Below are 23,725 nucleotides of genomic sequence, written 5' to 3'. Positions count from 1 at the left end.
TTCATTAAGGATCGTAACTTAAGAAACTTCTTATTTCAGTCTCCTGGACAAAACCATGTTACAATGCAAGGGGTGCAAATTAGTATTCTGTTTTGCACATAAGTTCAATACTGACTGTTTTTTCATGTAGCACACACATATCAACTTTAAATTTCAGTGTACAAATAAGCTATCAAGTATTTGTGTGCTACATGAAAAAACAGTCAGTATTTAACTTATGTGCAAAACAGAATACTAATTTGCACCCCTTGCATTGTAACATGGTTTTGCCCAGGAGACTTAAATAAGAAGTTTCTCAAGTTAAGATCCTTAATGAATCAGGCCCAGAGACCTTTTCTGGCTCTGGTTCTATGGACAATATATCATTATAATATACCAATGAAAATCAACACATTGATGCAAGGTCGGCAGTGTTAAACTCTTAAGCTGCTGATGAACCAGGGCTTCAACAACTGGTCTGACTTGTTATATAACCCAACATACCTAAGGGGTAAATTTACCATGTTTCTCCCTCAGCCAATCACAGCTCTAATAAATAATGTCAAAAGTGACAGAGGCGGCAACATTTGTTTTCAAAAGACAAAGTGATATAAGAGAAACGAGGTGACACAAGAAGAGTTACCCCAGACAGACAATTATCTTCCACTGCAATTAAACAGGAATGTTATTTAAAAGTCAGCAAACGATAAGAGAGTCACAGTTTAAGGCGTCCGGTATTGTAGATGCTTCCAGTAATTACTTGACATTTTCATTAGGATTACTATAGTACCAATGTCATCCGCTGTCTAAATTGCATTTCCAGACAGTAAAACAATAATACAAGCACGTATAAATCACTGGGTGAAGGTGGGGATGTAAAATTACAACAAAAGAAAAATGTTAAGTGAAAATGATGAATTGTGAAATCTGGGAAATGTCTATATTAATTAAGCAGAAACGTATCATTTATGAAATTCTTATGTACAAGAAGCAATCAGCACAATGCTCAGGGGAGGAAAGACACATTGTACTCTGTGATATGCAGCGGTAAATATCAAGAGAGAGAGAGAGAGGGCAGAGAGAAATCACAAAGGAAAGTACAATCACAATGAGCAGCATTATACACTTGCGAGCCCATTTATTAAAACCAGACATTAGGGGTATATTTACTTAACTGCGGATTTGAAAAAGTGGAGATGTTGCCTATAGCAACCAATCAGAGTCCAGGGGGTAAAAGTATCATAGTCTGTTTTTTGCATCCCGCGCAAGATCGGCGAGATGACAGCAAAAATTGAAAGCGGCGCTGCCTTGTAAAGGCAAGTTTCCCTTTACAAGGCAGCGCTGCTTTAAATTTTAGCTGTCAACTCGCCGATCTCGCGTGGGATGCAAAAACCGGACTATGATACATTTACCCCCAGATATCATTTATTTAGTACATTCTACATAATGACAGGTAGACTCTGATTGGTTGCTATAGGCAACATCTCCACTTTTTCAAAAGTTTAGTAAATATACTCCTAGGAATGGTTTTCTATCGCCACTTACTGTAACTATAGAATACCACCTATTGCCATGATATATTAGTATAATACCGCCTTAACTGCCCTGCGATACTGGTTGCTGGGAGCGGCATCATACTGCATATCATATTGTTTCACCGGGCCAGTCTCCGGCTATCATTATTATTATTATTCCTGTTATTAACCTTTATTTATAGGGCGCCACATGTGGTCCTCAGAGCTGAACAGAAGGCAAACAACTAGACAGGACATGGTATAACAATACAATACAGTAAACAAACAACACTACAACTCTCAACACAGCTACTGATATCCTAGATGGGTAATAGTGTGCAAGGGGTATACTCAGCAATAGCTGATACCTGTGCCCATTAGCGTGGGTGCGACTAACAGTTTTAGAGCCACTGAAAAGACAACGGAGGAGTGGAATTATGGGGCAAAGAGCCCAGTGAGAAGGTGCGCAGAACCTCCGCCTTGGGCTAGCCGGATTTGGACTTTCAGTTCCACTTACTGGAAAAAATGTTTACAAATATTAAATATATATATCTGTCTTACAATAATTGCCAACAAATGCTTTCGCCATCTCATAGCAAACTTGATAAAGCCTCGACTGTTCCTGGAAATGTTATTAGTAAAGTCTTTCTATTGACTATATTACACATATATTGTCCTTTCTCTATGTGTGCCTTTGCACAGGGTGTAATGAGCGGAAGGCAGACACAGTATGTGTGATTAATCAAAGTCTATTATAAATAACATGATCCGTCCAAGTTATGATTTACATGTAATAGAGCCAGCGGGTAACGACAGTGAACATGGAGCCTTTACAACTAAATTGACACTGTAACATCACCATCTCCTCGCCCCCACTGTCTTTGTACCAGGGTTATCAACTGGTGACGGTGCGCTGACACCTGGAACACAGGTGTTGGGCGGACAGGGTGAAGTATGTGGCCAAGCGTGCAGATTACGCGCATGAGCGCACCGACTTTATTTTACCCACATACAAGAACAAAGTTATTTAAATGAGATGAAAGGGCGGAGAAGGTGCTTTTAATATGTATTCCTAAGCACACTTCAACCAATGTAATAAAAACATTCAAACACGCAAACAGTGACACGTGTAACAAAGACAGTGTCTCATTATTAACTTAAGCCATAAATGAGACTAAGCCGAGCAATATTTTAGGAGAAAAACGTAAAAGTTTAAATGAGACAATGGAGTGGTCTTAAAAAGGTCAGACGTTGAGATATTATTCCTTCCACCAAGCACATTTATAGATGGATCGCTTTGTGCCATTCCAATGACCGGGAAGTGAACGAGCACCATAAAATGCGTTAGCCGGACCAGTAGGCTAAACACAATCGAAACAAAAAAGATATATTTCACGCCATCAACTACAATTCAACATAACTTTGTAACACTGTAAACACAAAACTTTCTACAAAACACGTCTACACTGAACTGTTTCCATTTAAAAACTTGCAGGTTTGCTCAGTAATAATCCACCGACGTTGGATAAATAAATAGCCCTCAGGGCGTATGACTGCCACAAATTGAAAAACTAAATCCCTACATAAAATGAGAAGCGAGAGTGCACCATCGTTCCCCACATTGTTAGAGGTAGAAGATGTAAAGGATATTAGAATGTTCAAGTACAATCGAGATAAACTGACATAGATATTATTACAGAGTTCTACCTTGCTGAATCCTGATTGGTGCCTGGGTCCTGCACAGCACAATGATACAAATCTCTTCTCAGATCTCAGCTTCTTGTCTGCCGATGGGACCTGCTCCATTTCCAGACGCTTAGTTGTGGCTGTAGGATTTGTATACAGCCAAGGAGTGCGGGTTCCCTGGTAGTCTTGTGCCTACATGTTCAGCTGGTTGCTAACCCCAGGTTGCCGGATATTACAGCTCACTCTTCTCCACAGTGTCTCACTACTGGTTTTTCATGGGTGAAACACACTGAATAGCAGTAGGGTGGAGTTAAAGTGTGCAAATTACAAAATCACTTCTGCCCATAAAAGCACTGATCTCCTCTGGAATCCAGATCACCTAAACAAGACAGAGGAATATCCTCTCCCTCCTCACCGCCGGCACAGAATAAATCCAGCAACAAAAAGAGATGACTATTAAAGAGAAGTCTGACGCTGAGGGGCACAGAAATCTCCACACGCCTGGTTATCCTTTGAAGTTACTTTGTGTTACTCTCTTCTCTTGTAACTATATTATGCTAACCAATTCTCCTTTTACTGTGTGAACTGTTTAACTCCTTCTGAATCCTAGGGTACAGGCTAATGGAGGCTTTGTAAAGCCACCTGTATTGCGCTCAATCGTGTTTCAAGTTAAGTGCATGTGAAAATAAAAAACATGGCACCAAATCAGATATATAAATAAAATACATATCTGAATTGACCTTGCTTTGCGCTGAAGTGCATTTTCTTGAATGCTTCGATGCCTTGGACGGCATCAACCCAGTTTAAAACGTTCATTCATCTAAGCGGGAGTGTACTGTAAACGCGGTGAGATACCGCTAATAAGCGTTTACACGTCTGTTTCCACAGGCGTTTGCCGGAACAAGATAACAACTTTCTGTTTCGTTACAGACAGGTGCAAAATGCAAATTGACTGTGACTATAAACGCATATCAAACATATATGAGCGCTATTCGGATTATATGCGTTTTTTCCTTGCGTTTTAACATGCAATAAAAAAATGCTGTAAGAAATGTTCTAAAAATTCTATTTTAGTGGAATTCAGACCCAACATTTATTTTGCATTTGTACATGACAACTGGCAAGACTGTCATTTATTTAACAATACGAGTCAGCACAGAACACACAAGTGTCCTGACTAATATGTATATGAAAACATAGAATACGCCACTTCTAAATACATTTAAGTTGTAATACTTTGATAGAATATAATGTGTATTTTGCAGTGTATACTACAGATAGGCGTAGGGGATATCAATAAGAATAAAATAAATGAGGTGGTATCTAATTACAGATGTGCGGACCTACACAGATTGCAGTGACTTTAATTAGCGCAGTTCATTAGAAGAATGATCTAGTCCAAACAGCCAAGCTCTAGTAAATGATCAATCTGTAAGTGACAAGATGTGTGTTGTTTTTTTTAAATACAGTTCATACAAAGCTGGAAGCTACACATCAGCTGTGAAGCTCTGTGTGTTACCTGGTCATGTGTTCCTGTTCCACGTTAAACAGGGAGTCACCCTGCCAGGACTTTTTTTTTCTCCTGTATGCAAATGACAAAACAAATGGCCAGCCAGTACCTGTACTACCTGAGCTACTGAGAACACTGCCAGAGGCTGTGTCACAGAGCATGCTGAAACTTTATCCCACGCTTAAGCAGCACAGTAACCTTATCTCTTTATTTTCTCTTTACAATTGTACATTCCAGAGATTAAAGTTGTCATTAAATTTACAGACAGGGAGTAAAAATTAACAACAAAATCTAATCTAATCACTAAGATCAAATTAAAGGTGAGCAAAAATCGGACATCTATAGATACTACACCTTAAACCCCTTACTTGCTATAAAGTCTGCTGTCTCATGCTGTACAAACTCTACAGGTTCTGTGGCTGATTGAAGCCTGGAGCTGATGGAGCTAAGCATAGAGATACGGTCATTCATCATCATCATCATCATCATTTATTTATATAGCGCCACTAATTCCGCAGTGCTGTACAGAGAACTCACATCAGTCCCTGCCCCATTGGGGCTTACAGTCTAAATTCCCTAACATACACACACACACACACACACACACACACCCAGACTAGGGTTAATTTGTTAGCAGCCAATTAACTTACCAGTATGTTTTTGGAGTGTGGGAGGAAACCGGAGTACCCGGAGGAAACCCACGCAAACACGGGGAGAACATACATGCCTGACACCATCTTCCATCCGATTCTCTCATACTCACTAACTTTGGCAAGTTGGCCTCTGGGAGATCTGGGGGGAGGTGTGGCGGTGGAAGGCGACATTTGGCCACACCCCCTAAGCTGTCATCACAATTTCTAACCTATTACAAGAGGGGATGGGGCCACAATGATGCGTGAATCACATCATAAGCCCCTCCCCTACCACTTAACTAATGAAGTGGCCAGGAACCGGGAGGTTGCCCTTCCCTCCTGGGGGTCTGGCAGTATAGGCAACTATGGACTCCCTATCAGATATAGATCAGGGTATGAGTGGCTACTTGCCGACGTACAAGTACCAATATAACGTGTGTGGGCCCCTTAATACATATTCTGGAACAAGCACTTGAGGACCTGACGCACAGATGGGGATGCTGCTAGTAAGTTCAATTTTGGTAAAAATGTATCTTCTACATAGAAACCAGAAACTGCATAAAAACTTGGTTTATTTTATCTATTGGGCTGGCCAAATGTTTGTTCTCAGAAGACCAATACGTTTGGTATTAGTATGAGAATTAGTATATGTAAGGACGGGAAAACAATGGGAAAAGTTCACAATTTTGTGGGGGAAATAATAGGCGTATTTCCAGAGCAAAACATTGTGGGAATTGTCCGTTTCAAACACCAGTGATGTCTAAGATGGTGATTGCTGAAAAAGCAAAGGAGAACTGGAAATATGAAGGTGACTGTGGATGTTTTGTAAAAGTTCTTAATTATTAACTAGGGAACCCCGGCGGTAACCACCTTAAATTAAAATGAAATGTAATGAGTAAATTATTTTATTAGCAGAATTCAGTAACTTATGCACTACATTACATGTAGAAATGTTAGCAACGGAGTATAATGAATAAATAACTATATTATAAATCACTATATTAAAGGAACTAAAGAATTTCTTTATACACTACACTGCTGGGCATGGTCAACTTCCGTTTTAATAGATGCTTCTGCTGTCACTCGGGATAATGCAAAGTAAAACGGTCCATGTGTAAGCACCGGTTCTGGTAATCACAGACCAACCTTTAGGGGGGTTTGTCTTTGACTCTTCTTTATTGTCATGGTAAATGCGATAATTATGCAGAATTGTTGTTGTTTAAGCAAGAAAGGGAAAGAAGTGTCACTTGGTTGTAGATCAATGTGTGGTAATAAAATCATCATCCTCTATATAGCGCCACTAAATCCGCAATTAATGGCGCTATATAGAAGATGATCTATTCCCTGCCCCACTGGAGCTTACAGTCTAAAATTCCCTAACATACACATACACAAAGACTAGGGTCAATTTGATAGCAGCCAATCAACCTACAAGTATGTTTTTGGAGTGTGGGAGGAAACCGGCGCATCCACAGGAAACCCAGCAAACACGGGGAGAACATACAAACTCCACACGGATAAGGCCATGGTCGGGAATTGAACTCACGACTCCAGTGCTGTGAGGTAAAAGTGCTAAACACTAAGCCACCATGCTACACATAAGATGCGTTGTCCTTCAGCCTCCCCAGTTAAAACCATTATTCTTTGCATGTTTGCTGTAAACAAAGCCAGAATAAGTGAATAAAGAAATAACACAGCAGTCCGTGATTGAGGTTCCCGCAAGACGCTCTGATATATTTGGCTGCAAATAACTGTCACAGTTTCCACACAACCCAGCAGGTCACATGTTCCAGGTCACCCAGCAGGGTTGCAAATAACTGTCACAGTTTCCAGAACACCCAGCTGGTGCACAGTTACACTTCACTAACTGTCACAGTTTCCAGAGCAACCAGCAGGTGCACAAGTGTATTGCCAAATGTCACATTTTCCAGAGAACAATGGCAATGCATTGTTGTAAAATGGCAGGTGGACGTTTTGCTAAATAACTCTGAAACGATGTAAGCGATTAAAATGTCAATATTTTTCTGCCATTCTACAGACCAAGACCTTTCATTTGGTATATGATTCGCCCTGCCCAGTGTCGGGGTAACTATTCATTGTTTTATACTCTCAAACCAGACAACGGCATTATAGAAATAAGTCACTCATAAACGTCGTACTTATGCTATTAATATATAGATAAATAGAGAACAAGTGATCTGTATATCTGATAGACACTGAATTCAATTGTCTTTGTTCCAGTTTAGTCATAGACTTCAATGGTCCCCTTTTTTGTGACAGGTCCAGTGTTTACTGAAAAAAGTAGCAATGGCCTATGGGATTGCAGCAAAAAGGACTGTGGATATGGGTGGGTGGGAATTGTCAACGCAGGGGGGTAAGAAGCATAAGTTTATTCTGTTCTGTTTCATTATATTATAGTATGACTGTTTTCTAAAGTACAAATACTTGACAATGTCACATCGACAGATTATTAGGCAGGAAAAGTCAGTATCAGCCTCTATGCTAATCCTGACACACATAACCAGCCCTGATCAGAACTAAACCTATGATTAGTGTCTGAGCTATACAGACCCCACTCGTGTAAATAAAAATATGCCTCATAGGGATTATTCTATGTTATTTTTCTATAATTGCTCTGAAAAACATATAGCTATTTCACATGCATCCATACATGGAGTGGTAATCACAGGCAACCTTTTGAAGGGTTTGTCCTTGACTCTTCTTTATTGTCATGGAGAATGCGATAATTAGGGGGAATTGACGTCGTTTAAGCAAGAAAGGGAAAGAAGTGTCGCTTGCTTTGTAGATTAATGCGTAATAACACAATGCGTTGTCCTTCAGCCTCCCCAGTTAAAACCATTAGTCTTGGCATGTTTGTTGTAAACAAATCGAGGATAAGTGAATAAAGAAATAACACAGCAGTTTGTGATTGAGGTCCTTGCAAGATGCGCTGATATATGTGGCTGCAAATAACTGTCACAGTTTTCAGACCACCCAGCAGGTCACATGTTCCAGGTCACCCAGCTGGTGCACAGTTAGACTTCACTAACAGTCACAGTTTCCAGAGCAACCAGCACGTGCACAGGTGTATTGCCAACTGTCACATTTTACAGAGAACAATAGCAATGCATTGTTGTAAATGGCAGGTGGACGTTTTGCGAAATAACTCAAACAAATGCAAGCGATTACAACGTCAATATTTTTCTGCCGTTCTACAGACCAAGACCTTTCCTTTGGTATATGATGTGCCCTGCCCAGACAACGGCATCATAGAAATAAGTCAATCATAAAAGTTGTACTTATGCTATGAATATATAGATTAATAGAGGACAAGTGATCTGTATATCTTATAGACACTAAATTCACTTCTCTTTACACCAGTTTAGTCATAGACTTCAACAGTCCCATTTCTTTGTGACAGGTCCAGTTTTTATTGCAGGAAAAGTAGCAAGAAGGACTGTGGATATGGTTGGGTGGGTAAGAAGCATAAGTTTATCCTATTCTGTTACATAATATTATATTTTTCTAAAATACAAATACTTTTGACAATGTCACATCGACAGATTCTTAGGCAGGAAGAGTCAGTATCAGCCTCTATGTTAATCCTGACACATACATGGAGTGGAAGCTTCCTTATTGCTTATGCAGCCAAGGTAAAACAAAAAGGTCAACTATAGACTCCAATGGAATAGTGCCCTCTAGTGGGAAAAAGGTAAAATACTTGGCTTTACTAAAATTTTGAATCCATCAACTTTAGCAATACAAAGACACATATAAAAATGCAGACATAAGAAAACTTTTTCAGCTGCTCCCTACTAATTTTGAATGGCTACTAAACTCCAAAATTTACATTTTCAGATGTGAACCATTAAGGCAAAATACTTTGTACAGTGTTACCTACCCAGACCACTACAGACAGCTGAACTTCTTTTCACATCTTTATGACACTGTCCTAATGGAATCTCATGCAGGTCGAAAAGCTGAGACTGCAGTAATTTCAGCTGCTGTGACATCACTGACATATCTGCCAAACTGTCACTGGCTTGCTTGGTGAAGCCCCTCCCTTCTAACATGGTGACCTGCTGTAGAGGAGTGAAAGGTCCCCAACTGTTCCGATTTTGGCGGGGCATCCCGATTTGCGGACCACAAAAGGGATGGTGCTTCACAGGAAAGTGTGTGGAGTTTACCAAAATATATCAATTTGTGGGCGAAGTTTGGACTGATCTGGGTGGGGCATATTTTGTCCGGCTTTCAGAATTGTAAGTGTCGGGAGGTATGCTGTGGACACATTTAGGCAAATATAAACACTCCAATTTCTTTATGATTATTATTCAGCTCAGTGATACAGTTTTTGGTATATAGTCATTTAAAATACTGACTATATTTGATTGTTTTTGTAATGACAGTCATATCCTACCCTGTTTTAATTTTTTTTATTATTGTTATTATTAGTATTATTATTATCACTATTGTTATCTGTATTATCAAATAGTATTTGTTGCTTGTCTTAAAGTACACCTGTCACCTAGGCTCAACAGTGGCACTAATCATATGGGCAGAAGAATTTGGAGCCCCGGTACAGAAACTTTGTATCCCCCCCCTCCCAAACACATAGCAGGAGAAGAGATGTGCGCTATGCGGCAGCGCCATCGAAGGGGGTGTGGCCTCTTAGTGATCGGGGCATGACCAACATGGGCTGTGGCTGCGCCTCTTTACACGACATTATGGGGGAAATTCAATTAGTGTCTCTAGAATGTCTGTGAGACAATTCACGGCGGAGATTTGGGGTGCAAGAAAAAATGAGTGGAGATTTCTACCATAATTGCCGGCAATATGCGCGGCGTGATGTCCGTGTTCCACATCGCCGGAAATTATATTCCACCCATTATGTATTGAAATGGTGCTATTCTCACCTACCTGTAATTGCAGCTTTTACAACGCCACCCACTGGACGAAAGAAAAAAAAAGTAATTTTTTTTTTTTTTTAACTACCTGGCAGTGCCCTCCCCCTGGGCCACGTTAATTTGTACTCGCCCCCCTTCCCCTCTTGGTGCCCCTGCATATGGGTGACTATTCCTGAGAATTCACCTCAATCCTCAGATATGCTACTGGCTCTGAAGGAATGGATAGGCTCATTCCTGCACTGTGTTGGTGCCACGGTAAGGGGCAGCTATTCTCCACAGAAACACAGAACATCTTGTACCGACTGACAGAAAAGAAGAATTATGCTGCTTTCACATGTGGATATACACAGCAATCATCCTGTGTCCTCCATGTGGTGTAATATGACACAGGACTATGCCTGCAATTGTCTGATTTGCTCATGTTGTGTATGGAGAGTAGTTGTCGGCCAAGTGCTTACTATGGAAAGTAAGTAAGCCAGTGGCATCCACAGGCTATATGTAATATGTTACAATTGTTTAAATATTAGAATTAAGGGACACTGTGTCACAATTTCAATTACTATAAAAGCAGACACCAATTTCTCCTTTTTTGGGGGGAAATTTGTAAAAAACTAACTCTCATCTATTATATTTTACTCATGGTATCTGAGCGCCCATTTTAGTAGGGGCTAAGTGATGTGTGACCTACAGGAACACTGGGAATGCTGCGGTCATTGACGTCACTTCTTCTATCCCACGATAGATGGAGGCCGAGAGTGACCCCTGGGAAAATAAATGGTTGGTTGAGAGTGGGAGAGTGAAAGACGTAAAAAATTGTGTTATTCTTTTTTTTTTTTGTAAAGAGATTTTGAAATCACTCTAACTGTGAAAAAATTTAAACTGTGTGATTTTAATTTCATGAAAAATCTGCTTTATTTTTTTTATCAACTCTAATTTCCTTTTAAAATACAGCAGTTGCCACTTTATAGACATTATTCACTCCCGACAGATTTCTGACATGCATGTTATGATCCCTTTACTGTCCCCAATAAGAACCAACATCTGTACGTCACGTGGGCAGCCATCTTTGTGATGTCATCCGTAGCAGGACACGCCCATTACTAGCAGCCCAGCTCTGTGTAGAGCAAGTACAGGACAATTTATCTGAGGCAGGAGTCTGACTTGTAATTGATGAACCCTTGTGTTGTGTTTCTACTTAATGACATTATAAATGACACCAGAACACATTCCAGATGTCGACCGACACTCATCCGTCTCCCATTTTATAACTCCAGATTGATTATTCATATACTTGTTATATTTATAAGACAAGGGATTTATTACAGTCATTCAGTATTTTCCAAAACTCAGAACATCATTTTTGAAGACCTGTTATGTTAGTTTTATGTCATGCACGATCCCTACAGCTATATAATAGGCATACATAACCTTTCTTCTTCACACATACTTTGGATAATGATTTTTACACAGCTTTAAATTGCTTTTTGCTTGTCTGTGTTCCAACAAATTTCCCAAAGTATTTGCAGATTTTTCGAATAAACCTGAAATATCCCAAATAATCTACAAATCAAATTCAGTGCACCTGGAGACTTAGTTATTTTTATATAAAAAAAAAAGTTATTTTAGATGTTTTTTTGTCATAACATATGGAACAGATACATAGATATGAGATATAAAGACAGATAAATAGATATGAGACAGATAGATATGAAATATTATTATTATTATTATTGTATATTATGCATCGCTGTACAGAGATTATTTAATCACTCTGCCCCATTGGAGCTGACAGTCTATATTCCATACTACATCATACTTGCCAACTCTCCCGGAATGTCCAGGAGACTCCGAAATTCGGGTAGGTCTCCCGGACTCCTGGGAGAGCAGGCAAGTATCCCACATACTGGAACTTACTCCCCAAAATGACGTGATTCGCAGTGAATCACGTCATTTTGACACGATACACCGCGCCCCGCCCTCCAATCACACCCCCCTGTCCGGGATTTCACTTTTTAAAGGTTGGCAAGTATGTACTACATGTATGTTTTTTTTGGACTGTTATAGGAAACAGGACCACCCAAAACAAAACCCACATGAACACGTGGAGGACATACAAACTCCATACAGATAAGAGTTCACAGAATCACACCCATGACCCCAGCACTGTGAGGCTGCTCATTGCAGTAAACCTACCTTGCACAAGACTGAACAAAGCTTATTCTGATTGGTCAATATGAGTTACTGTACTGATCAAGTGTGTAACCATGTCTGTAGCTCCATTGGTTCATTTTAATTTGACCTTGTCTTGGTCTCCTTACAACTTACATGCGAAAATACTCCAAAACACAGCATTGGTATTAGTCTTTAACCTGCTTAGAAGTAGTGAGTAACGTCAATGAGGCAGACGGTACAATGTACAATCAAAATGGCTGCCGCCATTGTGTGCAGGTTACCCATGCACTTTAACTGTTGGTACCTAATATAGTGGGTAAATCAGGTACACGTGTACAGAGTTTACAGACAAAAAAAATCTGAATATTATGACAGCGACATAAATTAAATGTAGACATAGAATAAAACAGAGAGAGGACTGATAACACTGGCATGTAGACTACTGGAAATTCCAACATACTGCATGCCGGCAGTTAAGTTTGACGTCAGATAAGAAAGCGACATTGATAGGTCTGTATTTAAAATGGTAATCAGAGGACCCGGCGCCTAACCCTAACCCTAACCCTAATCCTAACCCTAACCTTAGATTAAAGTGTGTAGTTGCTGGGTCCTCTGATTGCTGTTTTAAATACAGACATCTGAATGTCGCTTTCTTATCTGACGTCAAACTTAACTTCTTGCATGCAGTATGTTCGGAATTTCCAGTAGTTTACATGACAGTATTATCAGTAAAATCCTGTGTCTGTTTTATTGTATGTCATTGACTACATTTAATTAATGTCGTTGTTATAGATGTCAGGACTTTTTTGTCTGTAAAGTCTGTGTCAGCGTAATTACCACCAAATATAACAACCCTCCATAGACAACACAAACAGCACCATCTAAATGGAGGCGCTCACACAAAGCAATGCTCTTGGCTGTGCTGTGCTCAGTGTACCTACATCTTTAAACTCTGGTCATTACACATTATAATGAATGTCTACTGCTATTACAATGGCTATTACAGATATATTAAACCAGAAATCCACTTTATTGTCATCTAGTGTCAAAGCAAAGAAAGAAAAGAAGGTTTCCAGGCTCATCTTCCTCTTGAAGAACATTGACAGCAAACACTGATATCTGCCTCCTCTCTCCACCATTACAGGGAGTACAACGGTATAACAAGTGTTGAGTACGCAGATTTATCAGAAGCTACCAGGACAACTGAAATAACACAGCATGATCTTGCTGTATAACTACAGGTGAAGTATTTAAAGCCAATTCATCTTGAATAAGACAACACGAAACATGTTCTTTACACTTATTTTCTGACATTTACATAATTTTAGTTTTAAAGGGGAATGCAACAAAAAATACCATAAGTCCAATTGTATGCAAAAGTTTGGACAAATTCCGTGTTTCACTGAATCTCTAGGTGTACTACAGTACAAACATTTGCAGCATTAAAAAAATAGGTATTAATTATTCAACTGGAAAGATGCCCAATATTTTTAAATTATTGTTTATTGACAAACCAAGAACTGTGCAGCCCTGAGTGCTTGTCTCCTACAGTGAAGGGTTCTGGTAGTTCTGTCATGTTGAGGGGCATAGTTTGGGGGCATCAATCCCTTTGAAGGCAAGGTCAATGCTAATCGCTACGTAATGATAACGAATGATCATCTTCCTCCCAAGTTGCAGTATTTATTTTCCAACGGGAGTGGTGTCATTCAGGATGCTGCCGCAACGCTCCCGGACACGAGTAACATCACAAGTTGGTATTAGGGTCAATGGAACGAAGGGGTTTCATATATAGATCTGTTCTTATGCGCTTTACAAGGGTTAAAAGCACGAGTGCAACGCACAAACCTGATGCCCGTGAGTGTAAGTCCATATGGTGGAAAATTAATATTTAAGCATCAGCATTAAGAGATGCCTGTTTCTGAAACGTCTTCATCTATTTCTAGAAAGTATCAAAGATCACAGGCTGTGATGAATGCCTGCTATGGTCAGTTGTAGTGAATAAGCAGCAGGGGTGAGTATGTCGGGATTCCCCAGTTAACAAATAGATGTGTTCAGAACAGCTTAACTACACGCTTGTTTTCCACCATAAGTCAAAAAATTAATAACATTGATATGCAAAACCATATTATAGTCATCTGGGTTATTCAAATGGTGGGGAGGGGGTAAATTTAAAATGTGAGGACAGATTTATAGTTGGGGTAGGGCATGTCCTGGATCAACTTTAAACTTCAATGTAAAAATAAAATCTAGTATTTGTGTGCTAGATGAAAAAAAAGACAGTATTTAACTTATGTGCAAAATAATAAACTAATTTGCACCCCTTGTATTGTAACATGGTTTGTCCCGGTGAACATTTACTCAGGCCCTAGAAGTTTAAATGTCCACCCTCCTACCACTTTTGTACCACTTCTTTCAATCAAATAAACATTTCCCTTTTTCTCCTAAAATACTGCTTGGATTAGGTTTGTTTATGGCTCAAATTAATCATTAGAGTTAGGGGACATTTAGGGGGGGAAATCAACTGGACCGCAAGGTGCCACTGGACATCTGCACAGGCAAACTGAGGGGGTGGGTTTCATAGTGCCTGGAAACCCCTCTCCAAGCCTGGGGCACTGTATAATGAAGGTGGCTGGACCCTGCCCCTGCTTCACACGTCTCTGCTTGAAAAGGGAGAGCTACGTGTACCTAACAGTAGTGCACACAGCATTGCCCATGTATATTATGGGGATAGGAAGAGTTGGAGAGCCACGCCCTCATGCATGCCGGTCACACCCACTGGCGGCGTGGTGTGGAAACCCCCCTCTATAAATCCTGCATTTGCCCCTGATCTCCTCGATGCTAGCTGCGCATATTGACGGTTAATATAGTAACATATCTCCTCTCATTTTCTCCTCGCATCTTTATAAGATGTGAGAGAAAATCATCATAGATTTTGGTAATGTGTTCCGGAGACACATAGCAGCCCCTCATGGCCAGCTGAATTCCTCCCTTAGACTTTATTTAATACATGCAGCACTTTTTCTGCCTGTGTGGAACTTTCTATTACTTTCCTTGGAGTGTGCTGCCTACAAATGTGCTTCCTTGTTGAAATGCAAAATGGAAATGGCAGGAATGTATAAGCACTCACTCAAAGTACAGGGCATGGCTAGTCCACAGCGGGTATTGCAGTGCGCACATGTTTTGCGCTTTGTAAATGTCCCCCTCAGTGTTGTATTATTTATTTGTTTGGCTCAGCCACATAATCGCTAAGTTGTAAATGTTTTGAGTTGACGATATCAGTAAAAGTGAAGTAAAACCATGAAGCGCTGACTGACACGAGATGAGTGCAGGACACACTTGCCACAAGTCAGTAGATGAGAATGTGTTCTCTGGCAGGGAGGCTGGTCTGCATCATTTACACAGCCAGCGATGGCCTGAGGCGCCAAATGTCACTCAGCACGTTCTGCAACACTAAACCAGCCTTGAAACTTGATTATTTACTGGGTTCAAGAGAGAACTTCCCTAAAACTAGTTTTTCTTCTAATTGCACGCTGCTTATCGAAGGGGAATTTAACTCTTCTGGGTAAGAAGCGCAACAGACCCTACTTCTATACAGCCAGTATAAAAATAAGGGACTTTTTTAATTTCCTCACAACAAAACGAAACACAATACCAAAATACTCCCCCCCACGTTTTGCCTGTCTGGTTTTGCAAAATACCCTTGACTGGCTCAAGCTGACCATGCCAGGTACAATTTAGCTGGTGCATTTCACCACACTGACCAACTGACCAAAATCTGGTCCTGGAAAATGCTGGACAACAGGGTCGTGAATGGACACCAGCAGTAAATACCTGTTGCCAACATACTTTCTTTCTTAAGAAAGAAACCTACCTGCCATGGGCATCCATTGCAGGGAACCTGCAGGGTCCCCATTCTGCTGTTTAAAAACACATCTCGCTGCAGTTTCCTGGCGTTTCATTTTTTCCAGCACTTTGTCAAACGATGTATTCATGTTTAAGTGAGTTTTTTTTTTATCATACCAACTAATCATATAACTGGTTTAAAAATGTATAATATATATATATATATATATATATATATATATATAATTTTTTTGAAAGCACTCTTACTTTGCAGTTTTTTTTCCACACCTGCTTAAAACTATATATTTATATATTTATTTTTTCCTTTATATCATAGTTGCCAACCTTTAAAGACTGGCCTCCGTGAGTCTCGGACTAGAGGTGTGTGTGAGTGGGCTGGGCTCCGCGAATCGCGTCATTTTGGCCCCCCCCCCTGTGACATAATGACACACACGCGTCATTTTAACACAGGGGGCAGGGCCAAAATGATCCGATTCCCGGAGAATCGCATCATGGAGGCTTGAAATCTGCCCAAGAGAATTGCCAGCTCTCCCCGGAGTCCGGGAGACCTATCCTGATTTCGGGAGTCTCCCAGGCATTCAAGGAGAGTTGTCAAATATGCTTTATATCAGCTAATTGAACAGGTAAAGGAAGTGGCACCATCTTCATTTTAAAATAAGGCAAAAAGATGCATGAACTAACAAGGACTTGAAATAGAAATCATGCTTTACTACTGGATATATATTGTATATATTGTGCTTTACTGACAGAGCCATATCTGGGAGAGACTCAGCACAACAGGTGAAGAGTATGCCAGCCCCCTCGTGCTTCCTTACAATAATGAAACATAATATGAAGACCAATAAGCATCAGAGAACAAATATATTAAAAAATAAACTTATCTTGCTAATCTAGAAGCAGCCCGGCTTTTGTGATGCCCGATAAGGTAAAGTTATTCACTATAACATCATTCAGCAGAAATCTGAAACTGGATCTGGGATTATAAACTGCATTTACAATACATCAGCAGAAACAGTGAGAAAAATAGTGCTGGTAAGAAAGCAACATTAAGGGGTATATTTACTAAACTGCAGGTTTTTAAAAAGTGGAGATGTTGCCTATAGCAACCAATCAGATTCCAGCTGTCATTATGAAGAATATACTAAATAAATGATAACTAGAAGCTGATTGGTTGCTGTAGGCAACATCTCCACTTTTTAAAAACCTGCAGTTTAGTAAATATACCCCTAAATGTTGTATATGAAAGATAAATAAATACATGCAGCATTTTTGCCAGTATATCTTTAACCTAATTAGAGACGCCATGTTTTCCATCTTGTATTTAATGTTTTCTTCCTATTAGGGAAGTGAATACGATTCATAGGGCCAGGAGACCTCAGACGCCAAGGTAAAAGTGATACACTTATTTTATAAATGCAAATGCTCATACTATTTGCATTGGAAACATTATATTCAGATCATATAAACACAGCTTACTACCAATGTCTACATGTAAGGCAACATTTCACCCTGTCAGGAATTTGAATTCTGAAAAAATAGTATTGTGAATATTTAGATGCTCTAATTCAGGGATGGAAAGTAACATGAACAATCTTGTTATTATTTACTAACGGATAAGGACAAACTGCCGAAAAAAGGTGTTGAAATCAGAAATGTTTTCTTACACATTAAAGGACGTAAACGCACCAGGCAATGTTGCTTGTGAGCAAAAACCTATATATTCTGCTGTTATCAACTTTTATCTGCTGTCAAATTCCACATTTTTTTAAGAGGTTTCACAAAAGATCCCAAAACCTGTCTGGTCACATAGTGTCAGTAAGGATTCTGTGTAATATATCAAATTCAGTTGTAAGTAGAACCAAGCTTAGACCAACAATACAATCCTGTAAAGGGAGGTGTGTTATGCTGTTTGCTTTTTGAATTTCAGAACAACTTTATCTACTTAGAAAATCACCCACCAACTATGTAGGACTTGCTGCCATATCTATGCGAGAGTCCATCCCATACCCCAAGTCACTGAGGGGTATTTATCAGCAATGTTTAAATGTGAAGTAACCACCAGTAGCCAATCAGTAATAAGCTTTCAATCATTTTGTGAGAATGGTAGAATAAAAGAAAATGTCTAATTGGCTGAGGTAGGTTCCTGCATATTTGTACTCTGTTATGTTCCATGAACTTACATCTATGTCCCATGCACACACAAAAGAAAAAGAGCGTTGCCAGTTACCGCACTACTAACGCAATGACTGTAGAAGGCAGCGCAGATAAACAGTGACACACTGGGCCTGATGCATTAAGGAAAGTAAAGCAAAAACATTGAGCAACTTTACACCTTGGCAAAACCATGTTGCATTGGAGGGGCAGGCAAATTTAAAATGTGATGGCAGATTTATAGCATGTCCTAGATCAACTTTACATTTCAGTGCACAAATAAAGCTATCAAGTTTTTTGTGTGCTACATGAAAAAACAGCCAGTATTTAACTTATGTGCAAAATAATAAACAAATTTGCACCCTTTGCATTGTAACATGGTTTTGTCCAGGAGAAAACGTACTCATTGCTTTGCCTCACTTTCCTTAATGCATCAGGCTCACTCATTCTTGTCAACTTTTCCTCGTTGGCTTCAGGGAGATCCCGGGGGAGGTGGGCATATGGGGGCGGGGCTGAGATGACACAATATTTGTGTCATTAAGCCCCACTCCTCCCACTTATCTATTTCAGGGCGAGAACCAGGAGGTTGCCCTGCTCTCCGGGGGCCCAGGAGGTCTCCCAGAAATTCGGGAGTCTCCCGGACATTCCGGGAGAGTAGGCAACTATGCGTTAAAGAAAAGCAGCTAATGAATCTCTAGAGACTGAAGTGTCTTTTACAATTCTGTCTCCATTACTGAAGTCATGTTGTCTTACCTGTCAGTCTTTGATTAAATCTTGGTCTCCATGAAAATGGCCACCTCCATAGGCATCAATACATGGACATAGGACACAATTTCTGAAAGGTGTCATGCCACAGATGGCGAAGCCAACCACGTCCTGTACTGGCTCAGCATCAGGGAGAATGCCAGACTCTTCAGGGAGAGAGGGAGATCACCCCTAGTTCAGGGAGTCTCCCTGACATTCAGGGAGAGTTGGTAAGTATGAGCTCACTGTGTTCCCTCCAGCAATCAATAGAAGTGCAGAGGCTGCAGAGGGGAAGCAGTAGCAGATTGGGGCTGGGAGGCCTAGTGAAAACCCTCTTATCTGCTGCGTCTAGGATACTGCTGTCTGATGTGGCAATCTCACCTCACCCTGATAAATACGAATGATTTGTAATAATACATAAATAGCAATGTATGATGCAGAGAACCTTTATGGTCTACAGAGCCAGCCACACATAAAACAGATATTCAAGAGCATTCAATAAAAACAGTGTGAGCTGAAGATTTTGGGTAGAAAAAAAGGGAACTGTCCTGGGCAAAATGGGACATATGGGACCCCTACGCTTACCTCAGTGATTCTTACCGAATGGCAGGATATTGGTTGAGCCCACAAATGGCCGCTTCCACCTTGTGTCACACTTCCAAATAGAGTGTAAAATAAAATACAATTGTACTTAGTGAGTTATTTTACTAGATGGAAATATAGTTTTTAGTTTGTATTATTGTATTTTAATGTATTTTTCACATAATAAATTATGTTGTGCAATATTACTTTCCAGCAATAGACGTTTCACCTTAATAACAGTCTGCTCCCGTTCTTCCTGATTATTTTCCAATGGCAGTCGGAAAATATGTGGGAAGAACAGTAGCTGATCGTTGTCCCAGGAAACTGGATCATTCCTGAAGGTATGTGTAGTTTTATTCACTTCAGGAGCTTCCCAGGGATAGAACACAGCAATTATCACTCAGTACACGCACCTGCAGCAGAGTTCTACAATTCTGTACAGAATGGGTTAAGATGTCAGTTTAACCATAAAAGCCTCAATTATCTACCTTTTTTTGTTTGTAGTGTAATTATGTCAGTAACCATTTGTGTGTCCCTGTGCTAACCCTTCAACTGACTACTGGATTAATTAGTGTGCATTAAGCCTCCTTGTTACAGCCTTCCAAGCACAGATGACTTTACTGCTGTGTACCCAGACTGAGCTGGTGAGAGAGGTAAACAAGGAAAGATATTGTTAGGTTCAGTGATTTCTTTCCAGTCTTTGTTAATAGTACAGGTCACAAATACATCACCTTCCTTAACCCTATATGTGCATAACGCTACAGACCCTCCCAACATGACCCCTGCTACTTAGTACAAAATGTTCTGCTTCTAAACATCCTACAGTGTTTACTGTTGCAGCTACCTGTGCTGAATTAATGAGATAATGTTTTAAAAATACCCATCAATTAAATAATGTTATGAAGTGTCCGGTAGGGAAAAAAATGTCAGGATTGTGCCAGGGAACAGGGGCAAACGCAGGATTTTTAAGGGGGGGTTTCCTTCCCCCCCCCCCCAAAAAAAATATAGTGAGAGCTGCTGCGCATCCATTTTGGCGATACAGCAGCCGCGGCGCTACAATACAACACCGCCGCGGACGCTTCTGTGACAGCGCCGCGGCTGCTGTACAGTACAGTGCTGCTTGTAGGGGCAGGGTTTAGCGCCCATTCGTTCACGGAGGGAAGGGGTTTCTGGAGAACCAGAAACCACCCCTGTGTGCGCCCCTGAGGAACGTAAATGAGCTGTAAAACTTATGCACTGGTCGATCTATGGACAGTAAGCTAGACACACAGACACACAGACACAAACTGGGATATCGGGAGTACAATCAGGCAATGGCCTAATATTGCTGCACATAGACGCAAAACGCATAGATTCGGTTGTTGAATGATTAAGTCACTATGGGGTCCATTCAGGGTATTTGGGTGATGACTGTACACAGAAGCAGATTTTTGTTGCAGATTTTCCAACCAGACTAGTAAAAATATGATTATTCCTGAACGTATTTTGGCCATGCAACAAGTGGTTGAAGTGGACAATTAGAAGTGGTGGGACGGAAAATGTAATGGGAATGTAAGTGAATGGAATTAAATAGCTTTCAAAGAAGGCAGTAGTAGAAGTGGCGGTATGGCGTACCACCGTATACACCCCCCACTTCCACCACTGCATACAACTAAACTGATGTTAGGGTTGTTGGTCAAAAATGACAGAATTTAAAGTGTACTTGTCCTCTACGCCAGCCGCGGAGGCAGCCATCTTGTGGCATAATCCTGCTATGTGTAAATGACGGTTAAACATTCATGTATATAGAGGAAGTAGATTAAAAATATATCCATAGCTGTTTTCAGGAACTAAACTTACAAAAGCTATTTACGGACAATACAGCAGTGATGGAATGATTGCACTTACCCATGCCAAATGTAACACGGCTTTGTCACAAGGTGAAATACAAGACAATTACAGAAATATTTCTGTTGATTATTCCAGCTCTGCAAACATATTTTGCCCCTATCTCCCCCTTTTTTTTAAACGAAGTTTAAAAACTATGTATTAAAAGGTACCAGATGTGCATTGAAGGTTATGATACATTTGTATCAGGGATGGAAAGGCTGAATCACCCTGGAATTGATGCAGAGAATTGCTAGAAGACGATATAGCTACATGGTGTGAGATGTCAGAGGTCTGTTGCAGGCTGTGCAGTCAATCACTACTGCGTTTGGTACATCTGTGCCCTATGGAGTTTTTCAAAGTGATAGAATGTGCAAAGCATTCTGGGATTTTCCATGCGCTCAAAAACTACATAACCATCTCATTGTTCCACCTTCCTATAGAAATAAAACCGTCTTTCACAGAAACATTTCAGATACATACATTTATGCACATAGTGAATTTAAAATGGGAAAAGATATCATTCAAACGAAATGTTCTCCATACGACCGTGCACCCTTCCAAAATTAGCATAAATACTTTATTTCGAACTGTTATGCAAGCTGGAACTTTGTGGAGTGTCTTTCATCCTAAATATTATGCCTTTAGGGAAAGCTTATCAATCAGCACTGTCCAAAAGAAAAGCATTTTATTTGTGTATACAGGACATCATCAAGACTTCCCATCAGACGACCACATTTGGCTCGCTATGGGAGTGTGTGGGGTCACAAAATGAATGAAAGCCCACGAATGATCCTCTTAAAATAAACACATATAATATTTATAACACCTTTCCGTACACAGTAAAGAAGCGAGAATGTTGTTTTTCATGACACATTATTGTATTGACAATAACAGCAGTATTGTTACAAACTGTCCCAGCCCTGAGATCTCTGCATTCTGTTCTGGTGAAACTCTCATTATCATTTATCTGTAATATGATACAGTGTTCCGCAGACCAGCGCAACTGAAGACTCCTTTGCTTGTTGATTTCCTTTTAAAATCCACTATATGATGTTTAACGAGATTATTACATCCACCGAACTGATCTGTGAGATGAGAAAATGGATTTGACTTCATACCTTACATGAAATAACTTGTCTCATGCTTCCACAGGCATATAGAGGTATTAATCAATGTACTTCTGTGTCTGAGGTAACCTGCTTCCAACGAAGAGTTATTTTTCTCTAGGGACATTTTACTAAGAAACGTGGACAACTTTTCTTGCACAATTCAGCTGGACTAAGATGTCTCCTTTCCCAAGGTGCCCTATTGCCTGCAGAAAACGTTTTTTTTTTTTTTTACCAAGGACAGCTCCAGTATAAAGATCTGTCACTACCAGTTAATGTCCATTACAATGTCCCTAATGTGTGTTTGTTTTACCAAAGGCAAAAAAAATGACTATTGTGAGTGTCCAACACCTGTGTTACCCAACGTACTAAAGAGACAGTTACCGTGTGCTTGTCCCTACCTCATTTGGAAAGTACTGTATAATGCAATGCATGCCAATCAGTGAAGGCAAACATGGAGAGATATGAGGCTAACCTTCTGTATTACTATTATATTAGATCTCTCCTTATTAAGGAACATAAGAACATCTATCTTCAAATGCAAAGAACACTTCCGACTGCCTACGATTTCATGGGTGGCACAGGGAAGTGACTGGGCGTATGCCTGTAGCCAATGTACAGTAAGGGTGTGCCAAAGATGAGCCCACGCTCCAGTGTCAGATTCAAGCTTTGAGCATCTCTAAGGTGCATGCTTTTCTGCCGTATCCCTTGCACCAGCTACAGGTCTGGTGTAAAGCTGGGTACACACTACAGAAATTCCGACCAACTTTTTATGCAGAGCGATTTTACATGCGATCGATGATCCGATCGCTGGGTCCATGGACTGCATACACACTAGCCTTGTTTAGGACGATAAAGGGAAGAGCGGACGTCCCTTTAGCGACTTTTTACAGCCATGTTGTCGTGAGCAATGACTAATTTCGTACTCACTGTTGTGGATCGGTCGGAAATTTATACACACTACACAGCGGAAATGAGATTGGAATGAAAATATTAAACGGTACGACCAACC

The 23,725-nt window shown here is 40.2% G+C and overlaps 1 protein-coding gene across 15 annotated transcripts in view; it reads right to left on the bottom strand.

Moving 5' to 3' along the window:
- KIAA1217 (KIAA1217 ortholog) overlaps positions 1-23,725 on the bottom strand; it is a 547,404-nt gene that overhangs the window by 224,414 nt on the left and 299,265 nt on the right. Inside the window, exon 1 of one of the 15 annotated variants that reach the window (XM_075211958.1) lies at positions 3,201-3,480. The exons of the other annotated variants lie outside the window; for them this stretch is intronic. Coding sequence (XP_075068059.1) covers positions 3,201-3,299 — 99 coding nt within the window. The 5' untranslated portion in view covers positions 3,300-3,480. Of the gene's footprint in view, positions 1-3,200; positions 3,481-23,725 lie in introns of those variants that run through there. 15 annotated transcript variants of the gene reach the window in all.

This window comes from Mixophyes fleayi, chromosome 5 (assembly GCF_038048845.1).
Source record: "Mixophyes fleayi isolate aMixFle1 chromosome 5, aMixFle1.hap1, whole genome shotgun sequence".
Lineage (NCBI taxonomy): Eukaryota > Metazoa > Chordata > Amphibia > Anura > Limnodynastidae > Mixophyes > Mixophyes fleayi.
Note: the sequence above shows the minus strand (reverse complement) of the source record. Positions and strands in the feature narration are given on the sequence as shown.